The 21,480-nt window shown below is 44.3% G+C and overlaps 2 protein-coding genes across 3 annotated transcripts in view; both read left to right on the forward strand.

Moving 5' to 3' along the window:
- The window catches only part of WWC1 (WW and C2 domain containing 1), a 73,547-nt gene extending 71,217 nt beyond the window's left edge, over positions 1 to 2,330 (forward strand). Inside the window, exon 23 of the mRNA XM_035105164.3 lies at positions 473 to 2,330. Within this exon, the coding sequence (XP_034961055.3) occupies positions 473 to 539 (67 nt within the window). The 3' untranslated portion in view covers positions 540 to 2,330. The remainder of the gene's footprint in view (positions 1 to 472) is intronic.
- Positions 2,331 to 3,788: 1,458 nt separating this feature from the next.
- The window catches only part of RARS1 (arginyl-tRNA synthetase 1), a 30,206-nt gene continuing 12,514 nt past the window's right edge, over positions 3,789 to 21,480 (forward strand). The window contains exons 1-9 of one of the 2 annotated variants that reach the window (XM_060271732.2): positions 3,789 to 3,848; positions 6,419 to 6,553; positions 7,221 to 7,355; positions 9,231 to 9,425; positions 12,234 to 12,345; positions 17,356 to 17,456; positions 18,833 to 18,954; positions 19,804 to 19,924; positions 21,259 to 21,388. In XM_060271732.2, the coding sequence (XP_060127715.1) occupies positions 9,273 to 9,425; positions 12,234 to 12,345; positions 17,356 to 17,456; positions 18,833 to 18,954; positions 19,804 to 19,924; positions 21,259 to 21,388 (739 nt within the window). In that variant the 5' untranslated portion in view covers positions 3,789 to 3,848; positions 6,419 to 6,553; positions 7,221 to 7,355; positions 9,231 to 9,272. The remainder of the gene's footprint in view (positions 3,849 to 6,418; positions 6,554 to 7,220; positions 7,356 to 9,230; positions 9,426 to 12,233; positions 12,346 to 17,355; positions 17,457 to 18,832; positions 18,955 to 19,803; positions 19,925 to 21,258; positions 21,389 to 21,480) is intronic. The other variant, XM_035105169.3, reaches the window with a different exon arrangement.

The following is a 21,480-nucleotide window of genomic DNA, read 5'->3' on the forward strand; positions in this document are numbered from 1 at the left end:
TAACCAGCACCGTAAAAACCTTTGGCTGTAGAAACAAAGTATTCATGCTCATATCATGGTCATCTTCTGATAATGAGTCACAACCTTGTATGGTGTTTTCAGAAAACAGACTCCTATTATGATGTCCTTATCTGGCAGTGACACAATACTGTCTTACTTGTCAGATCCCTTTGTTTTTAAATGAATCACCTACCTATAACGTTCTGTAGCATGCTTATCAAATAGAAAACAGTGTGGGATTTAATAAAATGTCTTTTGTGGTAGCTACAGTTCAGAAAGATTTATTGTATTGAAATCTTTTGGCTTTGTTCACACTGAATGACTATTTCAAAAGCGTTTTGGAAGTCTTACTGTAGGGCTTCTGTGAAGTTGTACATGACAAGACATACATAGATTTTTATTTTCTGACTGTTGAATAGTGAAGTCTTATTTTTTTTTACTTCCATTAACAATTGATGTTTGTGTTTTGTAGAGAGAAAATGGCATTTTTCACACGGCCGAGGATAAACATTCCTGCTCTCTCTGTGGATGATGTTTAATGTCTATTTAAGTATTTCTTTTCAAACCACTTCAGAAAAGTATAATTTTTGTTTCACTGAAGTTTATTTATGTGGTATTACAAAGGTACCAAGTCATTTGTATGTTGCAGCTCCATGTCCAGATTTTTAGCTTTCTCCTTGTCCCACCATTAAAATGACTTGATTATATAGTTTGTATATTTAGCAATGTATTTTTGGGAAAGATTTTTTTAAATATGAACAAATTCAGCTCAACATTTTTGTTTTAATAAATTCCATTTAGATGTTTTGTACAGCTCTACTTTTTTAAAAAAGAGGTCTTACCACAATAAATTTGAATCTGAGACAGCAAGAATTCTTTGATTCTTAAATATATCCCAGTTCTTATACAGCTAGCTTTTGCTAATTTAAATATTTTTGTACCCAACAGAAGAGGAAATAAGTTTTTTTTAAAAAAAAAGAGCTGTAAATGAGCGCTCTGTGAGCTATGAAACACTTCAGTTTCTTTCCAAGTCATAAAAATGGGTGTGGAGTTCAAGATATCTACTGCACTTTAATTTGGAGATTGTTACTTCAGCTCATTATGTACTTGACCTATAAAAAGTTCCAAAGCTCAATGAACCCATTTTTGTATAGGGAGAGAGCTACATGGAACATATGCCCCTGTGAGACTTTCTGGTGGCTCAGTGTTTTACTGAACAAAGAAAATAGAATCATGACCAACTAGCAGTCAAAAATAATTCCAACTTTTAAGTAAAATAACACTTGTTTTTTTATATATATTTCAAGTTGGTTTAAGCAAACAAAGAAATGCTCATGAAACCCTAACAGCTGATAAAGAACTTTTACATTGAGCTTTTACAAACAAGTATTTTGACCATAACTTTCTATTAAATTCTAAGCAGTCTTTTGTGGTGTTTTTAATCTAATCTCCCTTATTTTACTGATTGGAATAACTGATTTGGAGTGGGTTGCCTCTTGCTACTTTTGAAAACAGCTACTAAACAAAATACAATGAAGCCTTCTCTAGAACTACTGTAACCATGTCTGAAAGCCATAGTTTACCATATTGTTGTTAGTATTTGTATATATATATATTTCCCAGCTTGTTCACCTTGGTTGGTAATGTGTTTATCTTGACTTGCGTGCACACACAAGCATTCTCTTGCTTACACTCTCACCTTTGCCTGTGTGTACACACACACACACACACACACAGGCATATATGCACGTATGCACAGACTGTTCAGGCAGTATATTCTGGAGAAAGCTTTCAGCCTAGTGTGAGTCCTATATCCAGGTCTTTTTCTGCTCCCTATCACTGCGAGGTGTGGGAACAAATTGTGGTACGCATACTGTTTTTCAACATTAGTATATTGATGAACACTCAACTTTCAAAATCACAGACATAAATTATTTCAGGATACCATGTGTGAATAAGCGAGAAGGAGGTTTGTGTGAGAGCTTTAAACACAAACCATGTTGAATTATTTGGAATGTGATACCTGAACAGATTCACACACTTTCTCCATCCTCCACCAGCACCCCCTCCCCCTCCCATTTCTCTACCTGTTGCCAACACAAGAATGAGAACAATGGGGATAGGAATACAAAGGCCTTAAAGGTCCACAAGCCAAGATGCGCCTTCATGAGTAAAGTTGATGAGCGGTTTAAAACTGGAAGTCTCTTGAGATGTACATAATTCTTTTTCATGTATAAAAACACTTTAATAGGCAAGCACTAAATGATTGACTTTATATCTATTTTAAATTTTTGTCAGAATTAACAGATTAAAATTGCTATAGAAATTTATATACCTAATCTCTGTCTCTTTTTCTGACTGTGTACATGATGTTTTTGTATTGTATCAGTGTCTGCTGCCAAAGGTATAGATCTTAAAGACATGTTTCAAGCCACATTTTGAGTTGGGGAAGAAAGAAGCTTCTCAGGGACCAAGAAGCTGTGTAGGACTTTGTTGTGTATAAAATTTTAAAATACAGATTTGTGGATTATTTTTCTTTATCAATTTTGTTTTCATTGGATGCTTCCTAGTAATGGATATATTTATTTTCTTTAAGCACTTCATCCTGGAGATTCCCCCCCCCCAATTGCTATAATAGTTCCCAGTGCATGCTAAAATATTTTCCAAATTGCATGCCGATTCGTTTTTGACATTTTATTGAGCTTAAAAGCCATGAAGAGTCAATTTAGAATTCCACCACTGTAAAGAAAGAGGGCAACAATATCTGATAATTACATTGCATGCTGTTACTTCATTGGGTCAAGTATTCACTCTGAAAAGGGAACTGGACCATCATCTCAGTAGAGAGCTTCACAGCTGGATAATAATAGAAAGGCAAATGGGTTTATGGGTACACCCTACCAGAGGGGATAGTACTGGATGTAGCTTTGACTCATTGAGGAAAATATTTTTTTGTGTTCAACTCTATAGATTCTAGTAGTGACTGCGAAATCCTCGCAGTTCATGGAGATGCTGATTGGAAAATGCTTGTGTGTATGAAGCTATACCACAGCATAGTTTGCATATACTGTAAAGGGGCACTGTAAAATATAGACCAGGAAGTGAAGTTATGACCTCGAATTTGAAAAGGAACTAGTGACCATTAACATAAACGGGGGCATTGGGTTGGAATCCTGGTATTCCAGGTCCCAACACACTATAACCACTACACCACACGGGTTCTTCATTTAGACACTAATCTGAGCCAACAATATATATAGAGAGAGAGAGCACGCTTGCCATGCTATCTGTTTATACAGTAGTGAGAATCATTTACGTATAGTGAGAATCAGTTCCCCAACAAGTGCCGCTGTGTTTATCTGTCCGGAACAATCTCGGGGCCGGCGTCTTCTCCCGCTCCGCTGGCATCGCTGAGACTCGCAGTTCAAGAGACTGGATGCGCACGGGATGGCCCTCTTTTTTTATTCTTTTGACTAACGGGGGAGGAAGGATCCCTTGAATTAAAAACAAAAATTATTTGGAAATTTGGTCCGTTGTGGGAGGGAAGTTTGCAGTTTTCTCCTCGCTCTGATTGGCTTTTACGCGGATTCCGCTCAGGGGGGCTGGACAAAAAGACACCTTTGCCTTGGAAGAGCGGAGCGCGCAAAGGGACCGGTAGAGGGGGCGCAAGAGCACGTACCCTGCCAGCGCCAGCACGGAGCCGAGATAGCTTTTTCTCCCGCTGCCGCTCTTGCCTGGAACTCACCATAGAGAACAGGAGTTCCGCTTCCGGTCCTGGTTTTCCTTTTGTCTGACCCGCGAGGATGGAGGTGCAGGTGGCTCAATGCGCGGAACGGCTTCAGCTGCAGGTCAGAGGCGCGTGCGTCCTTCCCTTTTACGGGGTGCGACTGGAAGGCGCAGAGGAGGAGCGTGGGGCTCGGGGCGGCAGAGGCAAAGGAGGGGCCGGCGGCAGCGCGTGGCTGCTCGGAGGAGGCCGGGCGGCGGGAGGGAGGCGTTGCTCATTCTGCCGCCAGCGCGGCGCTTTCCCTTTCGAGGCTCTTACGTCAGCTCAGACCCCGCTGCTTCCCTCCTCGGGGCGAGCGGGTCTCTTCGCAAGGCGTGTGAAGCGTTCTCGCTTCCTCCTCCTGGTTCTTTGGGGGGGGGGCAGGGTCGTTGGGTGAAACCTTGACGCGAGCAGAAATGATTATAACCAGGGCTGCCCGCCTGCTCTTTTCGCCAGCTCAGTTGCCCCCCGTCCCCTGCACGCTTCTCTCGGGTCAACGTCTGAAGTGGGCAGGGACCCTGCAGAGAGAGAGAGAGAGAGGTCTCGAGTGCATATTAGCTGTCATGGGCGATACGTTGGGAAGTTCACCTGTGTTGGAATTGGCAAAGCTAGGTTTCCTAAGGGTCCCTGCCACGCCCCCCCCCTTTAACAACAAGCAAATTCCCCTGCCCTCACCTACCGATCAGTCATTTGTATTTTCGCACAACGGCGCAGTATAATTGAAGGTAACAACTGCTACGTTCTTGTTAAACCAAACTGAATCTCAAAGAAACCTGGAATATATCCACTGCTATTTTGTAGGCAGCTGCCTTGGGCAAACTTGGATAATGACGTTGTAAATTTGTCAATGTGCCAGTAGAAAATAAAATATCTGGAAAGTAAGCATTCCAAAACACATAACAATTCTCTTTATGAACAGGATACATGCAACATCTCTTGGCAGAAGGTGAATGGATTTTTAAAAAAATACTTCTGTGCTTTTTTATACCGTATTCCAAAGCAACTAAAGTTTTTGTTGTTGTTTTTTCAAAAAGCAAAGTCCATAATCTAAGAATAGTTAGATTGGTGTGGAGGGAAAAAGCAAAATTAAGAAAAACCTTGACACACACATTTTTTAGAAGCTTCTCTGCAAGCAACTTGTGTTCAGATATGTGACAGTCTTAAGCAGGTAGTTTCTTTGGCTATGTGACGCATCTTATTCCACAAGCCACCCTTTTTGTAATAGTTGGTAATTGGAGGAATAACTAAAGACAGGTAACAATGTATTTTCATAGTGTGTGACCAAAAGCATAGTATTGTCAACTCTAGTGGTCTACATTGTCAAACACTGGCCAAGATTGACCTGAGCTAGATGTACATACAGTATTTGATATATTTCAAGACAGAAATTTGTAACATTACATGCTTTTGAACAAGAATGTAATGTAGTTGGGCTTTTGGTATAGAACAGAATTTCATACGCCCAGCATAAAATAATAATCTACAGATTTTGGCATGTTCTTTATTTCTTCCTCACACCAATCCAGTAATTTTCTAGATTACAGTACTAAATTAATAACAAATAGTTCTCTTTAAATATAGGACAAGTTAAGTGTAAACGTGATTAAGATATTTATTAGCTTCTGCCTAATTTGCCCCACCATGTTCTGAACTTTTCCTTGAAGGGTGGCAGGGGGAGGGGCAGGGTCGGCCCTATGGCAAGGCTGGGTGGCACAGGGCGTCGGGCCGCAAGGGGGGTGCCGCGCTGGGAAACGGGGCGGGGGGCCGCTGGAGGGATCTTCGCACCAGGGCGCCAGATATGCTTAAGACGGCCCTGGGGAGGGGGGGGGGCGAATTCAGAACCAGGTTTTTTTGTCTTTATCTGTTCCTGTTTGGACACCCCTTCCTCACACTTAGTGGTCTTCTGTGGAATATTTTTTGTTCTCTACTACCTGCCTCACTATAAATGAGTAGAGTTGTCATAATGTTAGAAAATGTTCCAGAATTTCCCCCCAGATCTTTTTTTGGAAGACGACTCTTACTACTTTTGCACCAACTATGCAGCCTCATCACCTCTTCTCTTCTTTCCCTCTGATAGTAATTGGCACATATGAAATTGCTAAACAGGCACATCATTACATTTAATTTCTAGCATATGTGGGCATTTCTCTGAGAAAATTTCATTTACAGTAGGGTGCTGCTCATTAGTAGCCTAACTTTTAGGTAAATCTGAATCTGCTAATACATTTCTAATAACTATAATTTTGCCACATGACACACTCTTCAGTCACAAGTTTAGGTGTGGTTAGCAATTAATGAAATGGTTCATGAACTAGTTTTTGAGCTGGGGAACATGATGGGTAAGCCATGTGGAGACTTGCTCTTTTTTTGAAATGCAAGGCATGTTGTTTTGTTTGTGCTTCTAAAATAATTTCTGCCAGGTGTTTGAGAGAGGCAGACTGAAAGGGTAGATAACCTGCAACATTTTGAGAGCTACACTTCAGAATATATTTTAGTAGTGGAAACTGTTCAACCCTTCAGGATAAACTTTATATGATAACGTATTTATACACACACAAAATTATTGGGAGGTCCTAGAAGGTCTAGGCTGCAAAAGGAAACAACAGAGCAGGTTTGTTGAGAGAAAGGGACTGATGGCTTCTGTTTCTTCCACAGTGTGTTTCCTGTGGCACTTTCATTTCTCAGGCAGTATGTACTGTATATTCCTGCGTATAAGACTACTTTTTAAGCTAGGAAAATCTTCTCAAAAGTCGGGGGTCGTCTTATACGCTGGGTCGTATTTCTTATACGGTGAGTATATCCCAAACTCTATATTTTAACTTGAAAAGTTGGGGGTCGTCTTATACGCCGGAATATACGGAATTTTGTATCCAAATTTGATAAGGGGTGAAGGTAAACATATTCTGTAATCAGCCGAAGCAGGCAAACGGACTCTGATGTTGGAGTACTTTGCATACAGTTCTGGTTTTTTAGTTTTCCCCATAAAAGAGGAAGGACCCCATAAAAGAGGTAGGACCTTTTGAATGAAATTATACTGATACATAACAATAAGTTCTCATCACTCACTCAGGTGGTGGTGAAACTCATAATGGATTATCTTTGCTCCCTTTGATCAGTTCTGCTTGCACTACACAGAACAAGCCTATATTTAATGGAAATCCTAGATGATTTGGTTATTAGATGAATATCACAATCAGCATTGTTTATCTACTGTACATGTTGCTAGATGAAGTCCTATGTTATCAGATTTTTAATGAAAAGCTAATGTCATTATGCTCCACCAGTCTTTCCTTAGGGATTGGTTGGTGAATTTGTTGCTACTAATTTTTAACAGTGTTGTTAGTTTAATTATGGATAATAAACACTAAAGATGAAATTTTGATGCGATACCTATCATATATTACCATAAGGTAAGACAGAGCAGGTTATATACTACTGGTTCTATTTTGCATTCTAGGAAAAGGAAATCAAGTTTCTGACTGCAGAAGTTGATCGTTTGAAAAACTATGGGTGTTTGGGAGTTTCCCAAAATTTGGAAGGGTTGCGGGAAGAGAATGCAAAACTTAAATATCGCTTAAATGTTCTACAAAAGGTATGTTCCCTTTCTGAATAGTGTGAAGTGTGCAAAAAGTATGGTAAATGAATGGTCATGACTGCCGTGGTTCTCAAAATTAGGGTATCATTTGTCATTGTGAAGAGAATGAGAAAATGTGATTAACGTGGGAGAGATCCCCCCCCAGGTTGAAATTATTCTTCCTTTGAAATTTGTGCAGTATTGTTCTGTTTTACTGATACATTGACCCTTAAAGGTAAAGGTAAAGGGACCCCTGACCATTAGGTCCAGTCGTGACCGACTTGGGTTGCGGCGATCCTCTTGCATTATTGGCCGAGGGAGCTTCCAGGTCATGTGGCCAGCATGACAAAGCCGCTTCTGGCGAACCAGAGCAGCACACAGAAACACCATTTACCTTCCCGCTGTAGCAGTACCTATTTATCTACTTGCACTTCGATGTGCTTTCGAACTGCTAGGTTGGCAGGAGCAGGGACCAAGCAACGGGAGCTCACCCCGTCGCGGGGATTCAAACCGCCGACCTGATTGGCAAGCCCTAGGCTCTGTGGTTTAACCCACAGCGCCACATTGACCCTTAAGAAGTTCTTTTTTAAATGTTATGCAGAACCTAAATAGGTAATTACCTGGTACACAGAAATGCATTTCTCTGTTTGATTATGTTGTCTGGGGCTGGGCGATAACCTGGTTTTAAACATAGCAATGTATCACTAGCTAAACATTATGATACAGTATATCAATATATCACAATGTCTGAAATAAGGATGAAGCTATATAGAGGCATTAGCTGGCTTCACACTTTTCCTCACATTTTGATTTTCCCATCACACACACACACACACACACACACACACACACACACACACTGCCATGTCAAAAATTATGAAACTGATACCACAATAAGGACTTCAAACTGGTTTTGAACAATACATCGCCCAGCCCTAATTGTTTGTATTCTTGTTCTGTTGAACTGGGGTGCATCTACATCAGCTGTTTCCCCCAGTGTACATCCAAGGAACAAGAATGCTTAGTTGGCTAAAGCATGATGCTGATAATACCAAGGTTGCAGCTTCAGTCTCCATATGGGACAGCTACATATTCCTGCATTGCAGGGGGTTGGACTACATGATCCTCAGGATCCCTTCCAACTCTTCAATTTTTTTGAGTCTAAGAGTGAGAGGCTGCACTTCATCCTGGTAGAGTCTCTGGTGCTGTACTTTTGGTGCTTCGAGAGGATGCAAGAAAATTGCTGCTTCATTTAACAAGGCAGTCCTCCCAAATACTTTTGCATACATCTGGCTGGGGGTAGTCATGGAACATTCTCCGCTCCCCAAATCCAGCAATTCTGGTCAGAGAAAAAGAGAGTTGCAACCTCCTTCTTAAAGTGGCAGGTTTTCTTTAACCTGCAGCAAGTCTAATTGTAAAGAAATGACTGTTTGCAAGAATATTTATTGAACATGAAAACCTGCTGCCTGCTGCTTTCTCACACAGTAGGCATATGAAGCTGTGACAATCTTCATTCTCCTTAGCAGGATATTTTATTTACAAATAATTTCTGTGTGTGCATCTATTTTATCGTTGTACTCTGAGCACATAAAGAGAGCACGCCTCCCTTTATTCTAGGTAAAAATAGATGGAACCTGACACAGGCATCAGGGTTTGTTAATCTTGGTTCACCTGAAGTCTTGATACATTTTGTAAGCAGTGCAAAGCTTTCCTTTGCCCGTCAGCTGGAAGAAGTTGTGTTTCTGTAGAAAGAAGATTAGGATTCATGTGTGTTTGTGTTTACACACATTTCATTTTAATCATGAGCTATGTTTAGGTCCTTGAATTGAGATGCAATGTTCCATTGGGCTCCTCATCTGATGGATGGATAATTAGATTTGTGTTTTCATTTAGAGCCTTCAGGAAGAAAGAAGTAGAAGCAAGCCATCAAAAGCCATGATTAACATCAATAGCCGCCTTCAAGACATTTTTGGAGTGGCTATTAAAGCTGCATATCCAGATCTAGAAAATCCTCCACTGTTGGTGACACCAAGTCAGCAGTCCAAGTTTGGTGACTATCAGTGTAACAGTGCTATGAGCATAACCCAGGTAATACATAATGTGAGAATTTGTCATTGTTCTCTAGTGCTGTATCCAAGCAGCACAAAGCCACCCAGCTGAAAATATACATTGCTCAGCTTTGTGATAATGTTGTGGAAACAGGGAAAACCATCCACTCTGTATCAGCCTCTCCATTTCTCACAGAAATCTACCCTACAATTGAGGAATCTTTTCCTGTACTGCTCTATTGTTTACATTGCCACATTTGAATGAGCACAGTGCACAGCAGACAAGTCTTAAAGCATTTAAAATGAAGAGAATCTAGTCACATGCAAACATGAAACATCATAAAAAACTATGGGTTTTCGGTGCTGCCCCCATGGGGTTCTGCTGGTGCAACAGGATTTCTGTTCATCCATGTACCCAAAAAATCTGCTCTAGAGGGTCCCCTAATCTTTGGGAGCTGATCTTGAGAACAGGCTGGAGGGAACATGACAGAAAGCTCCGTTATTCAAGCAGAGCTGCAGTGTTGGCTCTATCCTGGGAGGATTACATATCAATTATGGAAAAGCCAATATAATTCTGCCTCTGAAGCAGGGGTGGCGATTGTGGGGCTCTCCAGATGTTGCTGGACTATAGCTTGCATCATTGTTGCTGGCTATACTTACTTGTTCCCCTCCCCATTTTGGCTTAGGAAAAAAAATACATGTTTTTTTTTAAATGGTTTAATTTTGGCTTAACACTTTCTAGAATCTTCCTCATTTGTATTCATATGAAACAGTGATTTTAATTTTTGTAAACTGTCCTGAATAATGTACATGCTAGGACAGGCATCCCCAAACAGCGGCCCTCCAGATGTTTTGGCTTACAACTCCCATGATGCCTAGCTAACAGGACCAGTGGTCGGGGAAGATGGGAATTGTAGTCCAAAACATCTGGAGGGCCAAAGTTTGGGGATGCCTGTGCTAGGATGTCAAGATCTGTATTTCCATATAAACAAATAAAATAACAGTAAGCTAAATCCTGAACTACAGAACAGCTACTTTTTTTAAAAAAAACCACCTCTAAAATCCTTACCAGTATAGTTTCCCCTTTTGATTCAAAAATCAATGTAAGTTTGCAGTGGAAATTGGACTTGTCACATCCCTTGGTGGATGGTAAAGTTACTAAGCAAATTGGCCTGGCAGAGATCTCTTTCCAAACAATACTGTTACGTGCCAGCCGGCACCCTCTCGGCATGAACTTCTTTTGGAGAAGCAGCTCCACAAATGTGTGTTCTCTTCTTCATAGAGCTCATTAGCATATGCATTTGGGTGTCAGCCAGCCCAACACAAGCTAGCAGTGCCTTTTAAAAATATTTTTGACCGCTGCTTTACCCCAATTAAGTCACTGTTAGGAGTCTTGTCTGGTGCAGGTTTCTCAATGTCTGTATTGTTTGTATTCCTTGATATCATAAGGCCTCCCCTCCCTCCCCACAACTTTTGACAGCCCCTCCAGAGATTGGTATGGACACAAACTGCTTTATGGAATGTCTCCACCCTGATGCACTTTTTGAGCTCGCTCTCTGCCAGCGTTGACACCCAATACATGTCGCTGCTTACTTTGTACAGTTTTGCAAGTGCTAGATGTTTGCTTGGCTGATTGTTACTTTCATTTAAATTGATTTCAGTAAACATACCCCCTGCCATTTCCCAGACACTAAGCTTGTTTTGAAATAGTATCTGTTCCTTTAAAAAAGGAATTTCCCACACACCCATGCACCCACCTCCACACACTTTCCAGCCATCAAAAAATATTTTTCATCCCAAGTGAAGCAATGAAATTTTTGCTCTGTATCAATCATTCTGGACACCAGCCATTTGGAAACTCCTGCTTTTATTTTTAGCTCCTGCTCCACATGAATGAGCAGTTTTTTGATGCATCGTGCAACATTTTTCAGAACACTCAACACTTGACAAACAGCAAACATTTGGAAGCAGAATTCTTAAAGGTGAAGGGAGAGAGCAAAGGAGAAAGAAAGCAATATATCTCTAAAACAAATAGCCATCTAGCCCCTCCAGCTGAGAGTGCAAGCACAATTGCTAATGAGCATGTACAAAGACAAAACTAATTTGTGACAGCTTTCCACATTGGCAGGGCACATGGAAAGACTGTTGCCTGGCACGTACGCTCCTGTTATTTTTTGAGGACTGCTTTCTGAACCCAAGCAATACATCGGAGAGAGAGAATACTTTTTCATAGAAAGACTACTTATTAGAAAGGAAACCTAGAATCACCTACATTTTGCTGTGGGAGACCATCTGGCTGTTGTCCTTCTCCAATACTGATTCTTTTCATAAAGATAGTGGGTTCCTCCGTTTTGAATGTGTAGAACAGCTTTTGCAGTCTCTGGTGCCCTCTAGGATGTTTTGGAATGCAACTCCCACCAGCCCAGCCAAAATCTGTAGGACACCAGGTTGGGAAAGGCCAGTATAAAAGTCATCTGTAACGAGTTATGCATCTCAAGAGATGCACACTCAGAAGAATCATTTGAATTGCTCTGGCTTACATGTGTTAGTGGTGGAATTGGCAACTATCTGCTGCTCCCATTTCCTCTGACAGGAAATGGCAACAAAGGACCACACATATGCTTGAATAACAGTATGGTCCTAGGGTATTTATTCAGTTTGTGATTACCTCTGCTATATTTACCTGGTGGGATTTTCCAGGCAGGCTGGTTTCTTGACAGATTCCTGTGAAAAGGGAATTCCCTTTTCATCACAGCTGCTCAAATGATATGAGCCTGTAGAGGTTTGCCTCAGGTTCTCTGTGTTCTCAGTCAGGGATTGTGCTGAGACCTCTTGCTGTGTCTTTCAGATACTGCTCAAGACCAAGGAGCAAAAAGTGAGCCCGAGAGAAATAGCTGATAAGATTGCCAGAAACATTCCTGACAATGAATGCATCGCAAAGATTGAAATCGCCGGTCCCGGTACAGTTATTCTGTTTTTACTTTTCTGGGACATCTAAATCTAATGTTATGAAGTATTATGATGAAACTAGTGGATTTTAGCCCGTTTAAAAACGGGCGCTAGAGGAAGCGGCCTGCCGGGACTGGCTTGGCGGTGGCGGGTCTTCCCGCCACCGCCAAGCCAGTCCGCAGCGGGGGCTTTTCGCCGTTTGCCTTCCCCTGAGGGGGAGGCAAACGGCGAAAAACCCCGCCGCGCCGCAATTCGGCTCCGGGACTGGCTTGGCGGTGGCGGGTCTTCCCGCCACCGCCAAGCCAGTCCGCAGCGGGGGCTTTTCGCCGTTTGCCTTCCCCTGGGGGAGGCAAACGGCGAAAAACCCCGCTGCGCCGCAATTCGGCTCCGGGACTGGCTTGGCGGTGGCGGGAAAAAGGGGAGGAATTCCTCCCCTTCTTCCCGCCGCCGCCAAGCCAAAGCGGGCTTCCCTCCGCGCCCGCTGCCGCTTCGGCTTCCTCGGGTTCCCCGAGGAAGCGCCGTCCCATGCCGGAGGTGTGCGGCAAGGCTGCCGGGGGGGGGAGCGCTTCTCTCCCCCGCCGCCTCACCGCGCACCTCCAGCATGAGACTGGGCTTCGGAGCGGCGGTTGGCGGAGCGGCAGTTGGCTGTTCCCTGTGTCCCGAGAGCGCGGGTCCAATCCCTGTGTCCCTGGTTGTCCCTCCGTCCAATCCCTGTGTCTCTGGGGGACATGCGCAGTACCCCAGGGACACACGGGACAACTGGACGCAGGGACAACATGGACATTATTATATAGGATGACTCAGTAGAATTCTGAGTCCTTTAGAGATGAACTATAGGAGGATAAGGAGAATCCTCCCCCTAAGCTTGATGCCTGTTTACCCTACCAGGAATTCTGACGTGTACCCCTGTGACATTCTGGCTCCCATAGGCAGGCAGCTTTTTAAGACAGAGGAGTACAGTCGTACTTTGGAAGTCGAACAGAATCCGTTCTGGAAGTCCGTTCAAACTTCCAAAATGTTTGAAAACCAAAGCGCAGCCAATTGGAAGCTGCGGAAGCCCCATCAGACATCCGGCTTCCAAAAGAACCTTTGAAAACCGGAACACTCACTTCCAGTTTTCAATTGTTCGGGAGCCGGAAAATTCGATTCCCAAGGCGTTCAGGAGCCAAGGTACGACTGTACTCAGTTGGGCATTTCTTAGGAAGGTTGTACCATATGATAATTCTCTGTGAGTTTCAGCTTGGTATTTGTGACAGTTGGGAAGCATTTTCTTTAGCTCTGCAGTTAAAAATGAATGTGGCTCTTTCAGAGAGGTTAGCAATATAAATGAAGAAGCTTTGCAGAGAAATTAAAATAATCTTCCCTATATAAATATTATTATTCTACTGAATCATATATATTACTTGAGTGCTAGCAAAATAAAAGAGAAACTTTATTGAAACTCAGTGCCCTTCAATGAAAGTGATTGTAAGAGAGAGGGCTTGCAGAGAGCAGCCCACTCTGCTTACTTCCATCAGATGGGAGAGCAGCAGCAAGTCTGGGAGTTCAAATCAGGAACAGGAAGGGTTAAGACGGGTCCAGGGCTCTGCAGAGTCCTGGTGGCTCAGCTCCAGGTTGGTAGCAGGGAAGCAGGGGAGGAGCTAGCTTCAGCAGGGGCTGGAAAGGAGGGAGGAGAGGGAACGGCACCTCAGGAGCCTGGTTTGGGACCACGGAGGACCCATAGAGCAAGGAGGAGGGGCGTTTGGATGCCCAGTCTTAAAAGGGGGGTCAGAGCCCACGAGACGCCATTGTGGGCTTCTGCCCCATGCAGAGCAGACATGATTTGAGACATCTCACCACTGTATATAGCATGCACAATAAAACTATGAAAATCCAGAGGATGTGTGGAGTGCTTACTCGGGAGTAGCCAACCCCCCATCTGTGACAGCAAGCCCACAATCTTTTGATGGCTACCCCGAGGGAAGAGGGCTGCAAATGTAGCAGCCGGCATGAAGTTGGCAGCATCTAAAGCAGAAGAGAGAGATGCCAAGGGAGGATTGGCATGCGTGAGGGGTGTAGCAGAGAGCAAGCTGCAGCCAGCACCCTGCAACTATGGAACGGCTCAAGCACCAGGTAGGCACCCGGGCACAGGGGAAGCAGCTCTGAACACAGCCAAGTCGGAGGAGTGGAGGCTGGACAAACAGAGAGGACACTCGGGACGGGCCAGCACTTTGTAGGGCGACCCTCAGCACAAGCTGGCTCTAAGGCTGAGAGGCATGGTGGCGTGGAAGTGCAGGAGGCTGAGAGGCGAGTCCGGGCAGAGGGGACAGACGGAGGGGAAAGGCAGCGGCCACAAGCTCCCATACAGTCCCTGGAAGGCAGCTACAGCTCAGCACAGACCCCTCCAGCCAGATGTGATGCAGAGGGACAAAGCCCGCGCGCGGGTACTTTCAAACGCTGACGCGGGAAAACAGAGGGAAGAGAAAGGCGGGAGATGCCTTTACAATGCACCCAGCCACTGGGTGGAACACTGCCCCCAGAGGAAGGAATGGCGAGAGCAGGCAGGCACAGACACAAGCCTGGATGCCAGATCAGGAGGGGAGGGGCCAGGCAGAGCACCAACAACTGAGCCCTCCTGTAACACCCCACAGCACGACAAAGAGATGGAAGTAAGTCTGCAGCTGCCAAGAGGCCAGACCCAGGAGACAGTCGGGCTTCTCTGCAGGGGCAGCAGCAATGATTTCCTATCGGTGGACTTTGCTAGGCAGAATCAGATTCCCCTTTTCCCAAGGAAGCTTCCCATGAGCGTCTCGGCCATAGACGGCAGGGAATTGCAGGAGGGTGAGGTCACGCAACAGACCCCCTCTCGGAAGATGACAGTGAACAAGCACGCAGAAGTGCTAGCTTTGGACTTAATGGACAATGACCCTGTGGGCAGCCAGCGCCGGGGAGATCTCACCTTTGGAGATGCAGACGGCAAGGAGCACTGCAGGAAAGAAGGAGAATCCTCAGGATCGCACCACATCAGCTCCCCAGGCGGATGGAACGACGCCGAGGCGGGGATGCAGGAAGAGAAACTGAGCCAACTCACCAAAGAGGACACTTTTACCCAGAACATACGGAGGGACTTGAGGGAGGGAGAAGGGGCAGGGGAAGGGCTTGCAGAGAAAGAGGGGTTACTCTTTAGCAATGATGCCCGGTATATGCCCCAGGACTCCCTCAGAGGGAAGATTCTCAGGCAATATCATGACAACCCCACGGAGGGGCATGCAGTACATGTCTTCACGAGGCTCACACCCAGTAAGGCCAGTCTTGGGCGAAACCCCAGAGCCTTCCCAGAGCAGGGGGAGGGGGAGATTGGGGGACCACCTATTGAGGCATGGGGTGAGAGGAGGGAGACAGTACACCAACAACTGGATGGAGACGTGGCAAGGAGCAATGAGGCTTACAAGGAGGGGGCAGACCATCACGGGGGACTGGAGAAGGTCTTCCACGGAGGGGACAGGGTCTGGCTGTGGTCAGAAGGCCTTCCCATGGGGGGAAGGGGGAAGAAGCTGGCACCCAGAAGGCTGGGGCCCTTCAAGGTTCTGACACAGATCAACCCTGTCACCTTCAGGGGGGAAGTACCTACAGCGAGAAAGGTCCATCCCGTGGGTCACAGGTCTTTGCTCTCACACTTTAGGGAAAGCCCAAGGTTCAGAGGACGTGACACACATCCAACACAAGACGCTGACAGGAGGGAGGGGGAGGAAATCACACAAAAGACACTAGACAGAAGGGTGGAGGGAGAAGGCAGCCAAGAGGTTCCAGAAAGAAAGGAAGAGGAGGAGGTCTACAGTGCCACAGCGAGCCCGGGCTCCCGGTGGGGGGAGGGGGGGTTAAAATGTCTGATGGCCAGGCAGGGCACTCCTGCTTCCCAAAACGCGGAGGCAACCACGCACACCATGCAAGGGGAGGACCGCACACTGGAACTGCACGCTCCTTTCTCCCACAGACCCAAACCACCACACGTCAGTAGCACAGGGAACACAGAGGGGGAGGGCGATCCCAGGTGGGGAGCAGGGGAGACGCAGACCCAAGGAGCCCTCCGGGAATCGGAAGCAATTTTCCAGAGGGAGGAGGAGGATGACAACGGAAGGAACTACACGGACCAGCCACCCAGCACCGACTGGGAACAGGATTTTACACACACTACAGAGGAGGAAGACCTGTCAGGCTTCCAGCCCTCTTTACAGACATCAGACCAGGCAAACCAGGCCTCAGAAAGGGGGGGGGGAGCCTGGAGGGGGGGTGGATGTAAGAGAGAGGGCTTGCAGAGAGCAGCCCACTCTGCTTACTTCCATCAGATGGGAGAGCAGCAGCAAGTCTGGGAGTTCAAATCAGGAACAGGAAGGGTTAAGACGGGTCCAGGGCTCTGCAGAGTCCTGGTGGCTCAGCTCCAGGTTGGTAGCAGGGAAGCAGGGGAGGAGCTAGCTTCAGCAGGGGCTGGAAAGGAGGGAGGAGAGGGAACGGCACCTCAGGAGCCTGGTTTGGGACCACGGAGGACCCATAGAGCAAGGAGGAGGGGCGTTTGGATGCCCAGTCTTAAAAGGGGGGTCAGAGCCCACGAGACGCCATTGTGGGCTTCTGCCCCATGCAGAGCAGACATGATTTGAGACATCTCACCACTGTATATAGCATGCACAATAAAACTATGAAAATCCAGAGGATGTGTGGAGTGCTTACTCGGGAGTAGCCAACCCCCCATCTGTGACAGTGATCCTCCTAGCAAACTAATTGCTGGCCAAGGCGGCTTACAGGACAACATGTGTTGTCTGGACAATTGACTTCTGTTATTTATTGATTAAAACCAATGGCACTTTGTCCTTGTATCATTATCAAATTGATTATTTCCCCCTATCACTGCAAATGAGTTGCCCTGTTATGGGTAATTCTGCAGTACTGTGTTTTTAGCAAAATATGTACTCTGTGGAAAAGAAATCAAGGCCTTAATATGTATATAGTCTCAGAAATCATTTTTTACTTTTTATGCTTTTCTGAAGGTTTCATTAATGTGCACTTGAAAAAGGATTTTGTATCTAAACAACTAAGCAGTATGCTGGTGAATGGAGTTCAGCTGCCTGCTCTTGGTGAAAGGAAGAAGGTAGGACAGCAAATGGTTAACTAGGTCTTTTCTTAGGTACTGCTGCTTAATGTTCAAGTTAAAGTGTGCATTTTCAGATAAACTATTTCAATTGTTTAATGTGCACTCAGTCTGCAAACACTCAAGAGCAGGGTTCCAGAGCCCCACATGGCATGTTCTGTGCCCTTCTGGCAGTTCCTCCTAAGGTCTGAGGTGGCTGTTTGCAGCCATTCCTTACCTGCTCCCCCACATCTTGTTAGCATTGAAGTGTTTTATGTGAATGGGCGTCTTTGATGTTCTAATGTTTAACAGATGTAAAAGGGGACATTGAATGTTCTCCCCTGACACCTGCTACAGGAGAGGCGGAAAGTCCCATTGCTTAGTCCTAATATTTAGTTGAATTGCCTCCCTTAATATTTTTTTTAAAATATTTCTTGAACAAGCTCAGTGAATCAACTTTTAGTTTTTTGTCTGTTCAATACCTATGACACCTTGTTAAAGGGTCAGTAGCCCAGTTTGCAGATAATGCTAAGCGTACACATGCAGGCTCCTGGAGAAAGAATTGAAGCCACTATGCTCCCTCTCCTGATCATAGCTGTCAAGTTTTCCCTTTTCTTGCGAGGAAGCCTATTCAGCATAAGGGAATTTCCCTTAAAAAAAGGGAGAACATGACAGCTATGCTCCTGATGGTGTTGCTGTGCTACCCAGTGCTAAGCTATGGTTTGACATATCATTACATCCAAGCCAAGATTTGTGGTTTTTGCCTCTCAAATAAATCATGAGTTGTAAACCAAGAACAAACTTTGGTTACAGCTCATGGTTTGTCTGGAGCATGACAAATTGCAAGCCTGGGTTTGGATAGGGCCCCGATAGCATGAGAGCAGTAGAATTAAGGGAGGAGTGAAGCAGTTGTAATCTTCTCTCCCGAAGCCTGCCTGTTTCCCCACTCATGCTAAGCCATGGTTTGGCTTAGTGTTATGTGTGAGCCAGGTCAGTTGAGTGCACAGTGTGCGTAAGCACCAGCCACCATGTAGAACTTGCACAAATGAGCAGCGTAAACAGGATTTTATACATTGCCTTGTCAGTGTCTATAGTATCTGAAGCTGTCCATAACTGAACAGCGTGGACAAAATATTCACTATTTGGCTCACTTAGGCCCTGTGATATGCAGTACTCCATGCAGGAAGTCATTCAACATCACTTGGAGATTATGTTTAATGAATGCATAATTTGTGCAATTCTCTGTTCATGCTTCCCACAATAACCAGTGAATGTGTACAACAGCCAGTGTTGATGTGCATTTCCTAATTGCAGGTATATATAAATGATTCTTCTCTGAAAAAATACTTTGCACTGTTTATGATGTGCATATTTTTCATTTCTTGTCCTACATAAAGGTGGTGATTGACTTCTCCTCCCCTAATATTGCAAAAGAGATGCATGTAGGTCACCTGAGATCAACTATAATTGGGGAGAGCATGTGCCGCCTCTTTGAGTTTGTGGGGTTTGATGTACTAAGGTAAGTCCAGCCATGGTAGAATTGCACAAATGCTCAAAATGTATATGGGCATATGCTTTCATTTCTCTTGTCAATGTGGATTCTCAGTAATTGCCCATACAGCAGTGTATGCTATGTGCCATGGAAGATCTTTATGAAGATCTATGCAGAACCCTATGTTTTGAACCCTGCACACATTCACCATCCTTTAATTAACCTTACTTTTCCTTCTAGTACTTTCAGAAACACTTTCCCCCCTCCCTTTTCTCAGAGCCTCCCAGCATGCCAAGCAGGGCTGGCCACACCCCTTGTGGTGTAGCTGCAAGGCACCTGGGAACCCTGCACAAGGGATTTTGATGGGTTGTCCCACCCACTTGTCAAATTTGGCCTGTGGGGTGGGGCCAGATAAAGATCTTGCCCCCTACAGTCCTTAACATTTGACATACACCATGCTACCCGACATTGAGATCTAACTTGATTTGAATGTCAATGCAAGATGCTTCCTAATTATAGCCTGGAGTCCCCTTTCTTCTGCATTTCAATCCACAAACATCTCAAAGTTTCAAAGGAAAACAACTGTCTCTATCCTGTAGTAGATATAACTTTACTGCAGCAAATGTGCCTAATTAATTTAGAAAATTAAATCACCTTCCAACTTGTTTTTCTGGGAAGGACAGTGTATGAGTTGGACAATAAATTATGCCCATAATCCCCAAACAAACCACATACAGGATTTTTTATTTTTTTTAGCAGTCCATTTCCTTCATAGGAGCACTTCAGAACAAGCCTTGTATCTTATCCACAGCTCTATTCAGAAGATATTTCAGTTCTCCTTATAGTCTCACTTGTTTTGTGATCTTTACTGTCTAGATTAAACCATTTAGGAGATTGGGGTACCCAGTTTGGCATGCTTATTGCTCACCTGCAAGATAAATTCCCAGATTATCTGACTGTTTCTCCTCCCATTGGAGATCTCCAAGCTTTTTATAAGGTATGTTTTATTTCAGATACATGGTTACCCCTTCTGTTGTTGTTGTTGTTGTTGTTGATGTTGCTGCTGCTGCTGCTTAACGTTGCTCAGAGCTGGGTTGGCTAATTTGTGTCCCTCCAGATGTTGCCCTACCCCTGGCCATGCTGCTGATGCGGCTAGTGAGAGCTGCGGTGTAACAACCTCTGGAGAACCACAAGTTAGCCACCCTTTGGATGAAAGGATACTTAATAGCACTTGAAAATGTATACATCCTTACCTGAGGGTTTTGCTTTTGGTAAGACCAGAAGGAAATACTCTTGGTGAAGGTTGAGGGAAGGTTTAGAGCACTTTACAAAATAAAAAAATAAACGTCAGCCATTTCCATGCAGGAATTTGAAGTAAGTCTGCATGAACTATGGTTGCAATCTATGCTTAGCCGTCTTGTAAACTTCATAATGATTGAAGTGAGTCAGTGCAGAGATGTAAGATGAGGGAGTGACTTTATCATGGGAATAAGTTTAGTAACAAACAGTGGGTGAAATCAAAAGTTGTACAAGCTGAAGTAACAGCACTTCCTCCTTCCTCTCCTATCGCCCCACCCGCTCCAACTTCTGTGTTCTCCCAGGTCTGCTCTGGAAGGTCCCCCAGCCATCCAGAGCAGATTGTGGAGACTGCAGCAGAGAGAAGAGGAAAAAGTGAACAGTTTATGTCAACTAATATTGCAAATGTTTTAATCATTTGAAACTTCCATGCATTGTAACCCTCCTTATTGAAACAAAGGCATATTATATAAAGATTGGACTTATTGCCGAGTCACCTTTTTGAAAAGGGTAAAATAAACACACAAACAGATTCTGTATACTCATTTCTGATGGCTTAAAAAGCCCAATCCAGGATCTGCGTGCACAAATCCACATGCATTTGATACTGTTCATCACCTATTTCTAGAGAGGGGTAAGAGGGTAACAATATTGGATCAAATTCTGCTCTTGATCAAATTGTTGGCAGCATTAAGCACAATTATTGATTATCAATTTCTCTTGATAATCAAATCAGCTGTATTTATTATTTGTACCCCACCCATCTGGCTGGGTCTCCCCAGCCACTCTGGGCGGCTTCCAGCAAAGATTAAAATACAATAAAATGTCACAGATTAAAAACTTCCCTAAACTGGGCTGCCTTCAGATGTTTTCTAAATGTCAGGTAGTTGTTTATCTCTTTGACCTCTGATGGAAGGGCATTCCACATTAAAAGTATTTCTCTTTACTATTTATTACCTGTGCTTTTGTTTGATTTGTTTTAGTATACTGTAGAGGATATTGTTTCATGGTGTCTGTGTATTCTTCTTAACCTAGGAATCTAAGAGAAGATTTGACACAGAAGAGGAGTTTAAGAAGCACGCATACCGATGTGTGGTGCTATTACAGAGCAAAAATCCAGATTTCATTAAAGCTTGGAAACTTATATGTGATGTGTCCCGGAAAGGTGACTAGGAATTATGCTACCTTTATCTTTTAAGGATCCATCTCTGTTTCAAGTGGACCACTTTTGGCAGCTTTGGATGATGAGGATGATTA

The sequence above is a fragment of the Zootoca vivipara genome, chromosome 2 (genome assembly GCF_965207765.1).
Source record: "Zootoca vivipara chromosome 2, rZooViv2.hap1.1, whole genome shotgun sequence".
Classification (NCBI taxonomy): domain Eukaryota; kingdom Metazoa; phylum Chordata; class Lepidosauria; order Squamata; family Lacertidae; genus Zootoca; species Zootoca vivipara.